General features: G+C 36.4%; 2 protein-coding genes across 4 annotated transcripts in view; one reads left to right on the top strand and one right to left on the bottom strand.

Moving 5' to 3' along the window:
* The window catches only part of MED4 (mediator complex subunit 4), a 1,135,161-nt gene that overhangs the window by 66,542 nt on the left and 1,049,491 nt on the right, over positions 1–19,128 (top strand). The window lies entirely within an intron of this gene.
* The window catches only part of FNDC3A (fibronectin type III domain containing 3A), a 232,182-nt gene that overhangs the window by 102,192 nt on the left and 110,862 nt on the right, over positions 1–19,128 (bottom strand). Inside the window, exon 1 of one of the 3 annotated variants that reach the window (XM_050766261.1) lies at positions 4,397–5,785. The exons of the other annotated variants lie outside the window; for them this stretch is intronic. Coding sequence (XP_050622218.1) covers positions 4,397–4,403 — 7 coding nt within the window. The 5' untranslated portion in view covers positions 4,404–5,785. Of the gene's footprint in view, positions 1–4,396; positions 5,786–19,128 lie in introns of those variants that run through there. 3 annotated transcript variants of the gene reach the window in all.

Below are 19,128 nucleotides of genomic sequence, written 5' to 3'. Positions count from 1 at the left end.
TTACATTTTTCTAATACTTCATCTAAACACTCAAGCCAACAGTAACTACATTTTTATAAAATTTTATATACATTTTATAAAAATAAATTCAGATGATTGACCTGTTATAAAAATCTATCTTGTAAAGTGCACAAATTACCTTTTACCTACATTTGTGTTTCTTAAAGTTGAAGGGGCAGGGGCAGAGGCAGGGGCAGGGGCAGGGGCGGGGGCGGGTGAGAGGGCTTTTTAAAATAGATTAACAGGCTCTCCTACAGATTCTTAGTCAATGGGGTCTTGAATCATTATATTCACTTTACAAATATCCCAGGTGACTCTTATAATAGTGTAAGTTTAGAAACACTGACCTAGAGAAAAATCAAACTAAACTCTGCATATAAAAATCAATGAAAAATACAAAAGGCAAAATTTTCAAAAATAACAGGGACAAAATAAAAAAGCAAGAGGAAGAATAGTTACAAATTTGGAACTTGCTTTGCTAGGGTTAAAATACTGTAATGCGTGACTCATGTCTATGGCAGCTTAAGAACAAAGAAAAATGCCACACGTGTATTTACCCAAAGGAAAAAAAAAATTTTTTTTGTTTCTTACACTAAAAAGTTCTAAAAAGGAAAATTCAGCTTCTCTCATTCTACAGTTCCTTTCACTTTTACAGTGTTAGGTTTTCCAATTAACTTTTATAACTATTATCTCTATTTTACCTTCTCTTTTAACGTTTCTGGGAACAAAAGCAGCATTTGGAGAAGGTGTGTTTTGTTCTTTCTAGGAACTAAAATCTTAGTTGCTTTATGTAACTTTTAAAAAAGTCTCTTACCCCCCTTCAGTTCCTTTCTTCCTGTAACTCTACACTGCAGTGTCCCCTCATGCCCACCGGTTTTTAATAACCTGAAATGAAACCTTTTCAAAGAAATTACTTATTTCTAAGGAAATAAGAACAAAGGTCTGATGAAGAATGTAAAGTGAAAAAGATCTCTTTTATATGCAGAATTATAATCTACCATTATATAATGGCTCTCAGCTATAAAAGAAATGAAGGACGAAAAGCTTAATTGTAGGGCAGAAAACAAATAACTTTGTTAATATTATACATACTTCAGAAAACCAGAATAAAGGGCATGGAGGTCACAGCAAATCCGGATTACAGCCATTCTGCCCTTTCTAGGGAAGGCAAGGGGTGAGGACAGAACCACAGAGTGGTAGTAAAATTAGGGCTAGGGAGATGAGAGAGCTAGGGAAGAGAAAAGAGAATACAAAAGAAAGGGGGTATGAGGGAAAATACTAAAAAGGAGTAAGGAAAGTGGGGAAAGTGGAGAAAAAAGGGGGAAGCAAGGAGAGGAGAAAGGCAAGAGGGGAGAGAAGAAGGGGAGAGCGAGAGTTAAGAGAAGAAAACGGAGGGATAAGAAAGGGGACAAGAGGCAATTAAGGAGAGAGTGAAGAGAAGACAACAAGGGAGGGAGAGGAGAAAACAGAAGGGTAAGGGGGAGGAGGAACGATGTGGAGAAATGGGAGAAAGCGGGAGGGGAGAGAAAAGACAGAAGAGGTGGGGAGGAGAAGAGAAGTAGGGATAAGACTGAAGTGGTTGAAAGAAAGTAAGAAGTGTTTGTGTAGAACACTAAATTACACATATAATATCTGGCTGAAAAGAACTTTTCAACAAGATGGTCTTCCCATCCAAAACAAGCCCACCACCAAATACATGAAGTTGTCCAGAATATTATCTTAATTATATATAACTAATACTAACTATGTGCCAGGCCTTTTGCATATTTTTTTCTCCTCATAATCATTCTATCAGGCAAATATCATCATCATCCCCATTTTCTAGATGTGGACACTGAGGCACAGAGAGGTTAAGCTCCCCAAGTGGTAGAAGTGGGATTCAAAACCAGGTAGTTTCATTTCTAAGGACATATCCTTACCACATTTTTAGTAAACATTAAACTACTATGCAGTATTGGCAACTGATATAATTTGAGGCTTAAGAACTATGCTCTAAAGCCTCTAAGGAAAATTAAAGCCTTTGTTGTCTTTACATCCTTAAAAACATGAGAGAAAGAATAAAACTTTCTTAAGTTTAAGCAAACATTACCTATTAATTTACTGGATAAAACCTGTGAGCTGCTTTATACCTCTAGGCAGAAAAGCTTCATATAAAACTCACCTTTTAGTTCCTATATTTCTAGACTCAAGAGAAATGAGGACTGTCTTAAACTAACGCTGGTTTACTTCCATTAGCTAATTTAAATAAAATTACAATAAACTAACTTCCTGAATCCTTACAGGTGGCTTAGATATTATTTATAGTATGTGAAATTCAGCGAGAACTTGACAGAATTCACTGAAAATCATATTTGTAATCTTAATAAACACCATTAGCATTTGCACTTTTACTGTGGGTCCTTTTATATGCTGTCAAATTTAATCCTTAGAGCGAGTCATTAGAACAGGTGTTTTTGTTTTGCCATCAGACTAATAAGTTATTGCTAATTACATTCAAAATAGTAAAATCACATAATTGCTTCAAGTTGCCCTCCTTTTACCAGAAACATGAATATATATGTAGTTACAATTCAAACCATTTTATACTTTGATAGCCGCTAAAATAGTTTATAATTTGGTAATACTAAATTCTACTTTGTTTTTTAATTACATCTAAGTGTGATGCTGAAAACAGAAATGTAACCTAAAATAAACCAGCAGTAAATATATTACTAGATGTAGCCCAGGAAAAAGACTGATTAACTTACTTCTTTACGAAGTAATCCTTTCACTCTAGCAAGTAATTTTTTTTTTATCCTGAGGCAGAAATGGTACATGGTTAGATTTTTTTTTTTTTTTAGATGGAGTTTCACTGTTGCCCGGCTGCACTGCAGTGGCACTATCTCAGCTCAATGCAACCTCTTCCTCCTGGGTTCAAGTGATTCTTCTGCTTCAGCCTCCTGAGTAGCTGGGAGTACAGGTGTGGGCACCACCAAGCCCAGCTAATTTTTGTATTTTTAGTAGAGACGGGGTTTCCCCATGTAGGCCAGGCTGGTCCTGAACTCCTGGCCTGAGTGATCTGCCAGCCTCGGCCTCCCAAAATACTGGGATTACAGGCGTGAGCTACTGTGCCCAGCCAAAATTCCAAATATAAATGCGTAATTTAATAGGTTTTTTTAAATTATTATTTATTTGAGACGGAGTCTCACTCTGTTGCCCAGGCTGGATGCAGTGGCATGATCTCAGCTCGGCTAATTTTTGTATTTTTAGTAGAGACGGGAGTTCCTCATGTTGGCCAGGCTGGTCTTGAACTCCTGACCTCAAGTGATCCACCTGCCTCGGGCTCCCAAAGTGCTAGGATTACAGGTGTGAGCCACCATGCCCAGCCAGATTATTTTTTAAAAAGACAATTTAACGGTATCACATTTAATGCCTAAAATATTGTTGTGAAGTAACATTCAACACTGAATGCAAACCCCTATTGTATAAACATAATAAATACAAGTATCGATGTTTAGAACTGCAGCATTTACAGCATCTCATGTCTGTTGTTATTCCTGTGTCTATAGTAGCAAAACCTTAAAGCCTTGCATATTTAATGATGTAAATGATTAGCTCCTTAGTTCCAACAATACTTCTTAATTTAGAAAGTAATAGAAGATTAACTATAAACTGACTTAAATTTGTATGCAGTGAGGGAGATTTTGTCCCAAGGAAGAAACTCAGATCGTATTGTCAAATGTATACTTGGCACAAGAGTAGCAATACCTGAACAACTGTGTATACACCTAGCAGCTCCTTTATAATCTATGTGATTTGAGCATGATTTACCCCAATCATGGAGCTATTAAGCACACATTTCCTATTTCAAAAACCTGCAGAAGAGTCAACAATTCTAACCAATTGTCTTAAGAAATCTGTGAAGCTCCCCACCCCAGTTTCTTAAAAAGTGCCATCACTGACTTAAAGAAGATATTTCATCTAGTATAACTTAAATTCTTCCTTATTTTTCCTTTTTAATATTGATTCATATTTAAGAGTTTTTAAAAAAATAAAATTACAAATTTGTCCAGGAGTTTTAATTCTTAAAATGCAACGTGCTGCTGCTGTGCTACACATTCTCTATAAGCCAGCTTTCACAATGGCTTCCAAATAATCTGATGCCAATTTTCAGATTTCAGCTCTAGAAGAAAAACGTAGTAAAATAAAGATCCTAGAATGGAATACTCTGTGGAATATAAAATTACAAAATAACTCGACACAGTCTAACCTTTTTGTAATTACATGGCAATTTAAAATATTTTTATAGCGATTATATTTAGCATCTATTTTTAAAAACACACGGCATGACTTTAGATTAATACAATGCTTTCTGTCTTAAAATAAAAGCAGACTGTTCGAAAACAGCAAATCTTACCACTCATTTTGTTTTTACAGTAGCAGCAGAGAACAAGAAAATCCAACAAGGAAACAGCGTAGTACACGTTAACAGCTTTAATTGGAGAACGGTCTTTTTTTTTTCTTTTGCAAGGCTGTAAGAGGAAAAGATCCTTTGACCGAGTCACATGATAGTCATCACGTGACCTGCAGTGACCCGGGAAAGGGGAAGGGGGAAAAAAAAGCAAACGTTCCCGCTTGCAGGAACGTTTCTGACACAGGAAAAAAAAATGATTAAATGATTTCTACTGCTGCTGCCCTGAATTTGAACATCTTTCAGATTTCCTTATGAACCAATTCAAAAGCTTATCAAAGTATACTTTTCAGAAATATATATTTGATGTAAATGATTCTCTTTGTGTTCACTTTACCTTCAATAACACTACAGGTGCTATCTTCTAATTTTTTACTCATGTAGCCTGCCGCTAATTTTCATTTATAAAATTTGAGATAATATTTATTAATTTAAAAGATTCAGTCTGAAATGTCGTTGTATAACATAATTCTCGATAATCCTTAAGGAATATCCACAATACACAAATAATTGTGTATAGAATATAGGTTTGGTAGACATGTGTCTCAAAGGTGAGATTTATGTTTCAGGCTGTTATTTGCCTCTTAAGAGAATAAAGACTACCACTTTCATTGTTTTTTTTTTTTTTTTTTAAATTTAAGATTTAAATTAAAGTGCAGGTGCTCAGTAGATGGCATTCTTACTCATATCCACGAATCTGAAAAGACAGCCTCAGGTGCAGGTTCAGAGTTCTCTATCCAAGAACAAGTAGAGACCAGAAAGGAGATCAAAGATGTCCAGTTACAAAAGGAAAGAAGAATAAGAACTTTTGGAGATCTTTCATTACTTTATGGTGCTATGTAACTTCAGAGGAAATTTATTAACAGCTAACACAAATATACAGGTAATGATAATGACAGTGGTTTGTAACAAGTTGTACAGTGGAAAGAAAGTGAATTTTGGTATTAAAAGATATACTTTAATAACAACTTCAGTATTTATTAGCAAGGCAATTTACTGCTCTTCTCTGAGGTCTTAGCTTATTTCAGTGACAAGGTTAATCAACATCATAGCATTGTTGTGAGAATGAAATTAAATAAAGCACCAAGTATATTGGTTGATGATACTCAGTAAATAAGAGTTATAGTATGTAAAAGTATAATCACCATGTTTTCAAAAATAACCATATAGTGCAGAGTATATACTAGGCATCATTTTGAGTGTTTTACTTGTGTTAACTCACTTAATCTTAACAAGTTAAGTGAGTATCATTTCCAGGTAAGAAAACTGAAGCAGAGTAACTTGCCAAAGGTACAAAGCGAGGAAAAGGCAGGATTATCTAATAATAAGGCTATACTTTTCTTTTTTTTTTTTTTTTTTTTTTTTTTTGAGACGGAGTCTCGCTCTGTCGCCCAGGCTGGAGTGCAGTGGCCGGATCTCAGCTCACTGCAAGCTCCGCCTCCCGGGTTCACGCCATTCTCCTGCCTCAGCCTCCCGAGTAGCTGGGACTACAGGCGCCCGCCACCTCGCCCGGCTAGTTTTTTGTATTTTTTAGTAGAGACGGAGTTTCACCGGGTTAGCCAGGATGGTCTCGATCTCCTGACCTCATGATCCGCCCGTCTCGGCCTCCCAAAGTGCTGGGATTACAGGCTTGAGCCACCGCGCCCGGCCAAGGCTATACTTTTCAAAAACTGTAAATTACGTTCAGAGGCCCCATCTCACACAAAGGTGGAAAATAATTGGCAAAGGATACCCTAGAGAAATAGGTCCCAGTAAATACATGTAAGACACCCCAGAGGAGATAAGACAGTAAGGGTCTATTCTTACAAGTGGGGAAGGGTAATCGTTAACCTCAAAATTCCTATGAAAAGGCAGGGTTGCCCTGAAAAACGAGACCAAAGGGCAAGGAGTCTCCTGGTATCAACAGAAGGTACTCACAAACGTTAGACCCAGCCCCTCTGTAAATCCGACCATGTCTCTGATCTTCAGCCCCTAAACAAAAAGCAAGCCTCTGCAGACCACCTTCTTATTTTTGCTCACATTTTCACACAGCTGTATTTCCATTTCTTGACTGATTATTTAACTTATCATCTCCTTTCAATCGTTTCCATTATGCTCACTAGAAAGTTTTTTTTTTTTCCATTATAAATAAATTCCCTTATATCCTCAATCTTTTTACGGAACACTTGTTCCTGTGTTGCCTTGAAATGAAGCCTGGATGTCCTGGAACACTTTCCCCAGCATGCCCCAGGAGCAGAGACTTCCTATCCTCTCCTGAAGCAGTGCTGGTAGTCTGCAGATACTCCAAGGCTACTTTCCTTCACCACTGTTGTTCCTGTTTCATGCTAAAGTTCCTTCTTCCTTGAGATCACAGCATATGTACATACAATCCTCTACCCCTTCTCAATGCTTTAAGGCTGAGTCCTCATTTATTGACAACTTTGGTGCTGTGTTCAATTTTGTTCTCCATCCCAACTCTTGTCCATTAGCATGACTTTAATGTCCAAAATCTAGGCTTAAAGTTCCTTGAACTCGTGTCTTTCATTGTATTTTTAGTAACCCATGTTCAAAGATACAACCTGGAACTTATTTCTTAGAACTCGATTATCTCATCTTTGAAATCTCAAACTTTCATGTGGCCATGATATCTTTCTTTCATCTCTCGAGTTCTCTTTCTTCTACATTTGTTCTTCATAATGATCTCCCTTTTCTCCTGATCCAACACTGCTTTCATAGGCTGATTTCCTTTCCCATCCATGTCTTCCTTTGACTTCCCTATCTCCTGAAAATCTCAAGTTCAATCAGTCTTCTCTTATACCTGAGTTGTAGAAATCAAGCGGTACTCAACTGGCATGTTTATAAAATTTAGTATCTTCAATCTTAACTCAGCTGTCAGCACTGCTCAGGAATCCTTTCATGAACCTTTCCCTGGTCAATCACTTATCCTGTTTTCTAGGGTGATTATCAGAGATTCTCATTACGCTTTAAGAGCCCTCCCCAACCTGACTTCAACCATATCTTGAAATTGAACTCTTCACGTTATTTGACATGAAACTGAACTCCTGATGTTATGAAACTGAACTCAATGTTACATACAAACTTTTCTCATTCCTTTCCTCTATTTGCAGAAGCAGCATTGTTCCTTCACTAAATCCAAGGTATCTTTCCTCTTTTACTCTTGATCTGATCCTCCACTTGGACTTGGCTTCACTGGTCATTTCTGTTCTGTCAGGTATTTTTGCCTTTACCTTTGTTCAGTCTCTGAACCACTGCATCTGTGCCCAGAAACATGGTAAACTTTCACACATAAACCACGCATACCATCCATCTCTGACTGACACATTTTTTCTGCCCCGTCATACCATCCAGCGACCACTCTTTTCTCAGCCAAACTTCTCAAAAGTAACAGTAGCTCCATTTTCTAACATAACTCTATATAACTCTATTTAACTCGATTTTCTAACATAACTCTATATAACATTAACTGTATAACATGACTCTATTTTCTGACCTTACATTCACTTTCACATTTTAAATAAAATTTTGATTATGCAATATTTGATACACACAAAAGAAAATAGTGTAACTCATTAAAGTGACTATTTCAAATCCACCATGCAAGCCAAGAAACAGATCACACCAATACTGTTGCACCCAAGTGCTCCTTCACCATCTAATCCATCACTTTGTGCCACTCATGTCTCCATTATTCTGAATTTTGAGTTTATTCTTACCTTTCTTTTAAAAATAATTTCCTACAAAAAAAATCACATATATCCCTAAACAATACTGATTTGCTTGCTTGAGTTTTATAAAAATTTTACAGTGTATAGTTTCCAGTAACTTGCCTTGTACAATATTATGATTTCTAGGACTCATCTATGTAGTTTCATATAGCTGTAGTTTCCTCATTTTCATTTATGTTTTTGTGTAAATAACTATAATTTGTTTATTCTGTCATTAGCTTTTGGGCTCTTTTCCATTTCTTTTTTTTTTTTTTGCTTTCATTCACTTAACAACAAACACATATAGATTATCTACAATGTGTCAGATACTGTTCTGGGCACTAGAGGAAGAAAATAATAACATGGTAAATAACTAAATCATATTCAAGTAAATCACAAAGTATATTTCAAAGTGATAAATGCTATAAAATAAAAAAGAGAGGCTGGGTGTGCTGCTTCGTGCCTGTAATGCTGGCACTTTGGGAGGCTGAGGTGGATCACTTGAGCCCAGGAGTTCAAGACTAGACTTGGCAACATAGCGAGACCCTGTCTCCACAAAAAATCTCAAAAACTGAGTTGGGTGTGGTGGCGCATGCCTGTGGTCCCAGTTATTCAGGAGGCTCAGGGAGGAATCTCGCTTGAGCCTAGGAAGCTGAGATAACAGCGAGCTGTGATCCTGCCACTGCACTCCAGCCTGGACAACAGAGTGAGACCCCATCTCAAAAGAAACAAATTGAAAACAGAGTAGGGTAAAAAGGATTTTAAGTACTAAGACAGGCTGATGGTGAGGGGGGAGATAATACAGAGATCAATGAGAAGGTCACATTTGAACCAAGACTTGAAAGAAGTGTGGGAGTGAGCCATGTGGATATCTGAGGGAAGAACATTCTACACAGAGGGAGTAAAGGCCCTAAGGGGGAACATGACTGGCATGTTTAAGACTTAACAAGGACACCACTGTAACCAGAGCATCATGAGTGAAGAGGGAGAAAAGGAGTGAGGTTAGAGTGATTAAGAGGGAAATGAGTTACACTCTTGTTAGGCCTCATAGGTCACTGTATGCTTTTACTTTGAGTAAATTAAGAGCCATTGCTGAATTTTAAAACATGATCTAAATTATATTAAAAAAATTCAAATGACTTATACACATTGCGGGTAAGAATATGCTACAACCATTTTGCAAAACTGGCAATATCTGCTAAAGTTGAACATATGCATACTCTATGATCTAGTAATTCTACTTTTAAGTATATGGGCAGTGGAAATGCTTACATATGACACCAACCAAACGATGTAATTTAGAACATTCATAGCAGTACTAATTTTAATAGCACAAAAGTGGATGAAGCATATTTGGGGCTGATTAGGTGTTCAGATTTGGACATGTTACATTAGAAACGTCTATTATCATCCAAATGCAGATTTCAACTAGCAGGCAGTTCATTTTACTATTCTGGAGTTCAAGGAAATACCTACCTAGTCTAGAGATACAAATTCCAGAGTCTTTGGTAGATAGGCTTTAAATCAATGAGACTGGATGACATCAACAAAGGAATTAAAGTAGATAGAGAAGACAATCTAATGCTTTAGATAGGAGCATGAACACTGCTGCTATCTATATGTCTCTCAGCCCACATGTGCAAATGTTTCTTTAAGGTATGTACCTAAGAGAGGAAATGCTGTGTCTTAGGGTTTTGTGAATGTTAATTTTTATAGGATAGTGCCACATACTTTTCCTGAGTATATTAATTTTTATTCCTACCAGCCAGGCATGTGTAAGAGGTTCTACTGAACCTCTCCATTACCTGGTATTTAGATTTTTAAATTTTTGCTCTCACTTTGATCTTATTTTGTATTACCCAGTTCATGTTTTCCACCTATTCTTCTACTGGGTAGGCCTTTTTTTTTTTTTTGAGACGGAGTCTCACTCTGTCGCCCAGGCTGGACTGGGTAGTCTTTTTTAAAACATAGATTGGAAGAGTTTTTGTGTATTCAGAATACTAATTCTCTATGGTTACATTGGTTGCAAATATCTTCTTCCTAGTTTATGACTTATTTTTCATATATTTTATGATGTACCGAAGTTCTTAATTGTAATTGAGTCAAATTTACTAATCATTTGATAGTCAGCATTTTGTGTGTTTGTATCCTAAAAAAACTTTCTCTACTCTGTAGTCATGAAGATACTCTCTCTTTATTATTATTTTTAAGTTTATCCTTTCACATAAGTCTTTAAGTCTTCAAGCATTAATTTTGGGGTGAGGTATGAGGAAAGGATCTGATTCCATTTTAATCCAAATGGATAACCAACTGTCCAGCATTGTTTCTTGCTCCCTATTCCCTAGGACACGTCTCTTACTTTCTGTGGGCATGACAACGCAATTAAGATTATCTTATAGAAGATCATTTTTTAATAAGAGGATGGTACCCAGAGCAGAGCATCCATTCTACCAAATGACTTGAAATGGAAGTCTCCAAAATCACATTTTTTTTTCTTTTGAGACGGAGTCTCGCTCTGTCGCCTGGGCTGGAGTGCAGTGGTGCGATCTCGGCTCACTGCAAGCTCTGCCTCCCGGTTCATGCCATTCTCCTTCCTCAGCCTCCCGAGTAGCTGGGACTACAGGTGCCCACCACCATGCCTGGCTAATTTTTTGTATTTTTAGTGGAGATGGGGTTTCACCATGTTAGCCATGATGGTCTGGATCTCCTGACCTCGTGATCCGCCCGCCTCAGCCTCCCAAAGTACTGGGATTACAGGCATGAGCCACGGTGCCTGGCCCCAAAAATCACATTTCAACTCACCATAATCAGGCTTTTATCCAGCCCACTCTACTGAGACTGCACTGGCAAAAGTCACTGAGATCAAACTCTTACTTACCAAATCCAATTAATCTTGCTGACAACTCTCTTAAATATTCTCCCTTAACATACGAAATACTAGTTTCTCCTAGTTTCCTTTCTACCTCCTGATCATACTTTTTCAATTTCTTTAATGGCTTCTTGTCTTCTGCTCTTCCTTAAGTGTTTGTTTTCCTGGGAGTTTTGCTCTTGGTCCACTTCTCTTAATCTACATGATCTCTCAAGATGATCTTATTTACTACTCTCATGAAAAATTATCATTCTGTATCTCATCCAGACTTTTTTCTGGAGCTCTATATCTATAATACTTAATTTACATAAAACTCAAAACCAGTTATTTTTTCCATCAATAGTCACTCCGCCTCTGTGTTACCCATGATAAGTTAATCTCAAGACAGAAATGTGAGAATAATCCTAGACTCTATTTTCCCCCTCATCTCAACTTCCACGTCATCTATTTGGGAGTTCTGACAGTTTTATCTCCTAAATATCTCTCAAATCCATGTTCTCTTCTACTCCATTGCTATTGCCTTAGCAGCACTAGGCTCTTTCTAGAACTATTCCAGTATTCTCCTAATGGGTCTCCTTGCCCCCAGTCCCTAGCAATCGATACATCTCTCACACTAATGCTAAACTGATCTAAAAAAAAAAAAACAAATTTCATTGTATCCTCCTCTGCTTATAACCCAGAGACAATTCTTTATTGTGATGAGATGAAGTCCAAATTCTTTACTGTAGCCTACTATGCTTCCACATGAACTGGGTGAGGCCACTCAAGCTGGTAAAATACTAGTCTATCCTTGTCAATACTATGTGAACCACATTTGTTTCCACTGGGATCAAAATGTCTTCAAGTGGAATTTTGTTATTATTTTGCTATTTTATCATTCATTTTATTATAATTTGTTATAGCCTAAACATAAGGCAGCATAAGGTACTGATGAAGAACATGGACTCTGAGCTAGCCCGTCTAATTCTAATGACAGCTTATAGCTGTGAGACCTTGCAAGTTACTTAACCTCTTTGTATCTTAGTTTTCTCACATGTAAATTGGAAATAATTATTCTATTTCATAGAGATACTATGCAGATTAAGTGAGTTCATATTTGTACAGCACTTAGAACAGTGTTTGGTTCACAGTAAGTGCTTAAGCAATGTCACCTAAGCACAGTGCTAGTGCTTATATTGACAAGCCTACCTGAAAATCAATAGTTCAGGAATGGCAGTTAATATGTTAAAATGTTATGAAGAAATCCAAACACTTGCTATGACATGCCATGCTATTAAGATAGCTCTCTGCAAAATATTTGAGATATTACAAAAATAAGCAGGTACATTTTTAAGTTTGCTAAAATTGTCATATAATTAAACAAGAATGGGAAAATGAAAAATATGCTGGTCACTGCATAATGCATTCCTATAAACTGTAATCTTCTCAATGCATCCTCTGTGTTTATTCCTATAGAACAACTGTTTGATGCATATACTCAAATTAACAAGGTCTTTAGGAAACAAAAAATACATGCATCCTGTATTTTCCTCACTATAACCAAAAGGTCCTTGAATGTAGTGACCACGTCACTAACACTGAGGATGAGAACTCTGTGGCAAATGGGAGAATAGTAAGGGTATGAAGTTAAGTCTTGTTAAGTTTTCTTAGAAGGGTACTCAAGGTAGGAGTCAACATCACCTAAAGCACACAAAAAGCACTGACATTTGGATGGAAAACCCAACATGATTATGCCCTAAATATCTGCTAGTTACATATAACAAAGCAAAATGTACCTATATTTATCTCACTGAAACTACTGTGAAGAAAGATCCTAAACTGTTTCCAGTAAGTAAGGGATATTATATGGAAAACAATCAGTGAATTAGTAGCTAAACCCATTCCAAAAGACAATTTAAGGTGATTTAAGACATATGTAGCACTCAAACCAAACCAAAACCCAAGCCATGACAAATTGAAGAAAAGGGGAAATTAATATAGAAAAAACAATAAGAAAAAAGAGTAAGCTTAAAAAAATCAAGAAAACAAAGCTAGGCTTGCTTCATGCCTGTAATCCCAGCATTTGGGGAGGCTGAGGTGGGAGGAATGCTTGAGCCCAAGAGTTAGAGACTAGCCTGGGCAAAATAGTGAGACCCTGTCTCTAAATAAATAAATAAATAAAAATTTAAAAAGGAGGGAGGCTAGTCTTGTGCTCTTACTAGAGGATGAGCAATAAAAGCTCTCTGCTCTGTGTAATCTGAAATATGATTAAAATCAGACACCAAGACCACGCTGTCAAGTTGGTTTAGTTAGTTCTTCCCTTCTGCAGTTTAAGTATGGCCCACACTGCCATACAACATGATTCCAATGATTTGGCTTAAAAAAAAAAAAAAAAACTAAAGCAGGTATAGTCCAAGATGACTTCTACCATATATAAAATTCAGTAAAGCATCCATAAATGTCTAACTTTTAGCAACATGTCCTCCAAAATAGTTGCAAAATGAACAGCTACAACAGATGAATCAGTTTATTTGCAGAAAGAGATTGTTAGTTATGAGGCAAATTAAAAGTAAGAACAGTTGATTTTGATTTTTTTTTTTTTTCCTGGCAAACCAGATCAGCTGTTTATTAAGGCTTCTGTTAGATTATCATAATCAGGGTCATTTGCATGTCCAAAAATTTAAAAGGCAGACTCATTCAGCTAAACAAAGAGTGGTTTCAGGTCACTAAGATATAAAAGGATGGGATGTGAGGTGCACACTTCTACTCTTCTATTTTTATCTGATACTTCAAAAGACTGACTCTGACCCTGACTCTGATTCTTGTGGCAGTATTAAGGTGCAGGTTCTGAATAAGCATCTAAATAATATGTGTTAAACTCATGCACCTTAGAGCTTAATTGACACATGTCCACAGAGTCAAGGAACCAAGGAAAGATCAATGAAATCTGCAACCAGGTGCTCCATGGGAGGGAGTCTATTGCTGGGGAGTGACTGACAATGAAATATGCCAATAGTCTGAGGGGAGATAAGGGAAGTGAAGAATTAGAAACTATAATTTTGTCCTTGGGCACAAATCAAACCTTGTTTCTTCTCCTTTTAACTCTCTCTGATTTGCTCACCCAGGTTTTACCTCTTTTCCCGTTCAGAGGCCTTAGTCAACCTGCATATCTCACCAGATAGTAGCCAATTTCTTTCTTCATAATTTTTCCCTTTACTTATACTAAGATGTCGATTCAACAAAACTTTTACTTTACATTATACATGCTAATAGGAAAGCAATGTGAGGATCAGTCTAAGGCCAAATATGTTTTGGATTGATTTGAGGGGTGAGGGTGCCTGGATAAGGTTAGGAGGCTAGATATTAACCAGAAAATGGTCAATACAGAAGTTATCTGTGTTCTAAGTTAGTATTTCCCAAACATTTGGATTTATGTGCCAGCAAAATTTCAAAACAAATTCTGGGGACTCATTAACCAGCTTTTCATTAGGCCAAGTAAAGACATTAAAAGTTAAGAAGAAATTAAGAACAGACGGAAGGAAGTCTATCCTATATTGTCACATCAATTCATAAAGAGAGGATACCGTAACTTCAAACATTATAAAAGATTTAACTTCAGAATTTTTAAAAAGTCTTAAGTGAATAAATTTAACTTAATGAAAAACCACTACATTTATTATTCCCATTTCCTAGACTGATGAAATTTCCCTACATTTATGGATGAGGGTTTGGGAATAACTCTTAGTAGTAATAGGGACAGGGATTTATCTTTCAGGCTGGCTGAGCTCTGGTGACGGGAAGAAGGAAGAAACAGAGCAGAGGTAGGATAATTATATTATCATCACCCAATCAGGAACACTTCTGAAGTGAAAAAGGGGGCTAAAAATCATTAAAAATACTAATTTGGTATGTTTCTTTATTGACTGATATATTTTAATTACATTGAAGGAGATAAAGTTCTAACAAAATCTATCGAAAAATAAAATGCTTTACTAAAAAACACATAGGCAAGTACATTAAAGAGCATTTAAAGGTATTCTTCATATTGAGTATCTGAATATTGAGGTAATATAAACAGAACAAATATTCTTAGTACGTATGTATTTTAATTTCTTAGCTATACCTGTCTTTAATTCCTTATCACTGGTATTTAATTGAAAAATTTCTTTCAAATAGACATCTTAATTTTTTTTTTTTTTTTTTTTTTTTTTTTTTTTTGAGACGGAGTCTCACGCTGTTGCCCAGGCTGGAGTGCAGTGGCGCGATCTCGGCTCACTGCAAGCTCCGCCTCCCGGGTTCCCGCCATTCTCCTGCCTCAGCCTCCTGAGTAGCTGGGACTACAGGCGCCCGCCACCGCGCCCGGCTAATTTTTTTTTTGTATTTTTAGTAGAGACGGGGTTTCACTGTGGTCTCGATCTTGACCTTGTGATCCGCCCGCCTCGGCCTCCCAAAGTGCTGAGATTACAGGCTTGAGCCACCGCGCCCGGCCTTAGACATCTTAATTTTTTTAAATAAAATTGCTTACAATGTTGTATTTTATGGTTTCTAAACTTAAAGCTGCTGATACCTTCAACTGACTCTTTTTTGTAATATTTTAAGACTATAATATTTATATTAAGAAAAACTGTTTCTAAGGTGCTATCTGGTAAGCTGGGAGCATATCTGCTAAGTGGAGGATATTCTCAGTTCTATTTTTTGTTTCTTATTGAGATGTGTAAATACTTCAAATATTTTTACAATATTAAGTACTATAAAAACTTTAAGTACTTTTACAAATCTCACTGAATTGTCTTTATTTTTCTTTTGCATGTTTCACCAAATTTAGACCTTGTTTTTGAGTTCATTATTGCTGAAAGGGTTTACTGCAAAATAAAAAAAAGTACTGCCAAATAACAGTTACAGATTTGTACAATACAAAAAGTGATAAAATCATTCAAACTATTTTTTATATATTCAGTGGCAGAAATATTTAATTTCCTCATATTTATTTATTTAACCTATATGCTTCCCACTGGTCCTTCTAGTAGGTGCCTTGGTGACACCAAGTGGCCAGCAAAGACAGCAGCATCAAATACTTCTGCCACTACCACCAGGAAACTGAAAGGAGTTAGTCCCTGGTCCTTTAAATCTAAGCACACTTCAACTGACTGTTAATTAAGACTTGCTCTGGCAAGGGTCAGGAAGACAGAATGATTTATTTTGGTTGTCTAAGATTTAACCACAAGTTGAAGTGAAAAAGAGATGGATGAGCTACTTACTAGAGATCAAGGCGGAAGATGGAAAATCAAAATGGTTGTCAACCAAATCTATCACAACTTATTTTAATGAACTACTAATAATATTGTTTTAAAATGATAAATCCAAGACAAATGTTAAACCAGTTAGGTATCAAGATGAGGCAAAAACCAGAACTGTCTTAGACAAATTGGGATATAAGGTCCCCCTACTAATAAGGAATACCTATTTATTAAGGCTATGAAACACCTGGCAACATTTATTCATATAAGGCAGGCAATTAGTGTAGGCCTTGATCTAGGAACTCACCAAGTTGGTGAGTCAGAACTTGGGAACAGAATAAGGAAGTTACAGAAGAAACAGAAAAGATCAAGGTCATTATTCATGCTTAGATGTTTAGAGACCTTTCTTTTCCTTGGAAATTTATTATTCTTTTTAAAGTTTGGATAAAGCAGAATGCTTAAATTAGGGGCCTAAGTATGATTCAGAATTGTGGATAATTTCATTTATCTGTGTACAAGTAACTGAAAATTTCTATGATTAGATTTGCAGCACAAATAGATGTATCAGTGACAAACACTAAGTAGAGTACATTTGAAGAACGACTCATGGTTAGAATCTACCTTTAGCAGTAAATTGAACTGCATATAAATAGAAAACTTGAAGGAGACATGTTTACCAAGCACCTGTTTCTAAACAAGAAATTATTTTTAGTGCACTTGTTTAGAAAGCTGCAGAGGCTGTGATATTAATGTGCACGAATGCAGCAGGTTGTGAACATTACTATTTTTAGTATCAGCCTAATATGAACAATGATGAATCATTCTTTTGTTATTTTAGTAGGAAAGAGTACTTAGGATTTACTGCAGCACATTAGGTTAACTATGTCTCAATAACTGAACACCCACACTTTGACATCACATAGGCAGTGATACGGATCAGTGACGCAAATCCTGTCAGGATCAAACATTAAGGCCACAGATTGAAAAACACTGCTCAAGTGACAAAGCAGGCTAGTCATCTATCATGCAGACTGCATTAAATCAGTACTGCTAATGTCATCACAGGTTGCGCTAGGTTCTCTTTTTACATAATAGCTAAACTTTTTAATTTTAATTACAGATTGCCCATACAACAGTATCTATATTTTAGTTTCCTCACAGCTTCTGTGCTTTAAGGTCTGGACCCTTAGAAACATGTCTTAAGGTTCTACTAGCCATATGAATTATCTGTAAAAAGGTCTCTGTATCTAGGCTTTTTAAAATATCATCTGCAGATATGTTGCCATTTATTAAGTATTTTATATAATATGCTGTGCTTGACAAAATACCATTTTGATTCAGATTTGGAGCACTACACTATGGCCTTACAATTCACTGCAATTTCAGGGTCTTCTTCCCACTAGTCACTTTTTCTTTGGGCCTATAATTTTAAAGCTTTATTAGTCTTTTTGGGCATCAAAATATCAATTTTTTAACGGTTACAGCTGGATAGCTTATGAGTAATCATACGTGTAAGGTTTCAAAATATATTATCCCTGAATTAAACATATCCACACCTAACTGGAAATCTTTTCTTCTATAAAAGGAAGAGAACTTACCCCTGGAGGCTTGACACAGAATGTTCACATCCTGCTGTAGGTTCTTCCAAAAAGAAACTAGGCCTGTACACTTAAAGCATTACCCTTCCTATTAGTTTACGTGGTAAGACTGGCACTTCCCAGGGGAACTGGAAAACCAAATGGAGATCAAAGCTGGAGGCACATCTAATAACCTTTCATTCTGTCATCATTACTCTGATACAGACTAACATGAAAACATGCCAAGGGCCTTTTCCCATACCCTCAGGCTTTTGCTTTGGTGGCGTTTCCTCAAGCAGTGTTGCTTCTTAAGAAAAACTGTTTTAAAAAAAATGTAAAAAAGCAAGGGCTCTCTCTCATTCTAAGTTGTTGTTGTTGTTGTTTTAACTGCTAATCATTTAAAAGAAATATTTGGAAAATAAAAACACTGCTGAGACAGTTGTTCTCATAGTTCTTTTTGACTGTGAAATTTGTAAATCATCCTAGTTTCTTCTTACCCTCCACACTGAGCCTCCCTCATTCTTATTACTACAGTTTTGATTATCCCCTGCTTAAAATCCTTCAATGGTTCCGTTTCTTTCAGAATAAAATGTGAAATCTCTAGCATGGCATATAATGGTATTTGCAAAGTAGCATATATTTTTAGTCTCATTTTCAGACACTCTCCCATGCAGTCTCTTCTCCAAGCCACCTCTCTAATCACAGCTTTTCCGTTTCCTCTAATCTCTGTGTGCTTGGGCTTTGCAAATGCCGTTCCTTCTGTCTTGAAGATATTTTTCTATTTTTTTTTTTTTTTCCTTCTGGCTAACTTTTACTTCTTCAAGCATCATCTTTTCCTAAGCACTCAATGACTTCCCTATGCTTGCTCAGGTATTCCTACCCTGGCCTCCCACGTAAATTCCATCATAGCACTTAGCATTGCCTTCTTTGTTTTTAACTATGGGTTACTCTTCTGTCTGTTGTACTAGGCTGTGAGGCAAGGTCTACGTCTTTCAAAGAATGAGTTGTCAAGAATGAGTTGTTCCTCAGGACATCAAAAGGGATTTAAAATAAATTATCTCTCCAGGGAAAAGAGCATATATTCAGTGACTGTGTTTTCTGTGTTCTAGCAAGTGACTGAACACAGAAGACTGGACACAAATAAGCGAGACACTTCAGCATATTAAGACTAAAAATAATATTAAAATATTGAAATATGATGGTATTTTACTGTAATGATAAAAGGATTTTCCAAAAATATTTAAGGATTACATGATAAAGCAGAAGGGAATGTCAAAGACAGAACTCTGTTAAACCATGAAGAATGGAAACT

This window comes from Macaca thibetana, chromosome 17, assembly GCF_024542745.1.
Source record: "Macaca thibetana thibetana isolate TM-01 chromosome 17, ASM2454274v1, whole genome shotgun sequence".
Lineage (NCBI taxonomy): Eukaryota > Metazoa > Chordata > Mammalia > Primates > Cercopithecidae > Macaca > Macaca thibetana.
This window is presented reverse-complemented; position numbering and strand designations above follow the sequence as displayed.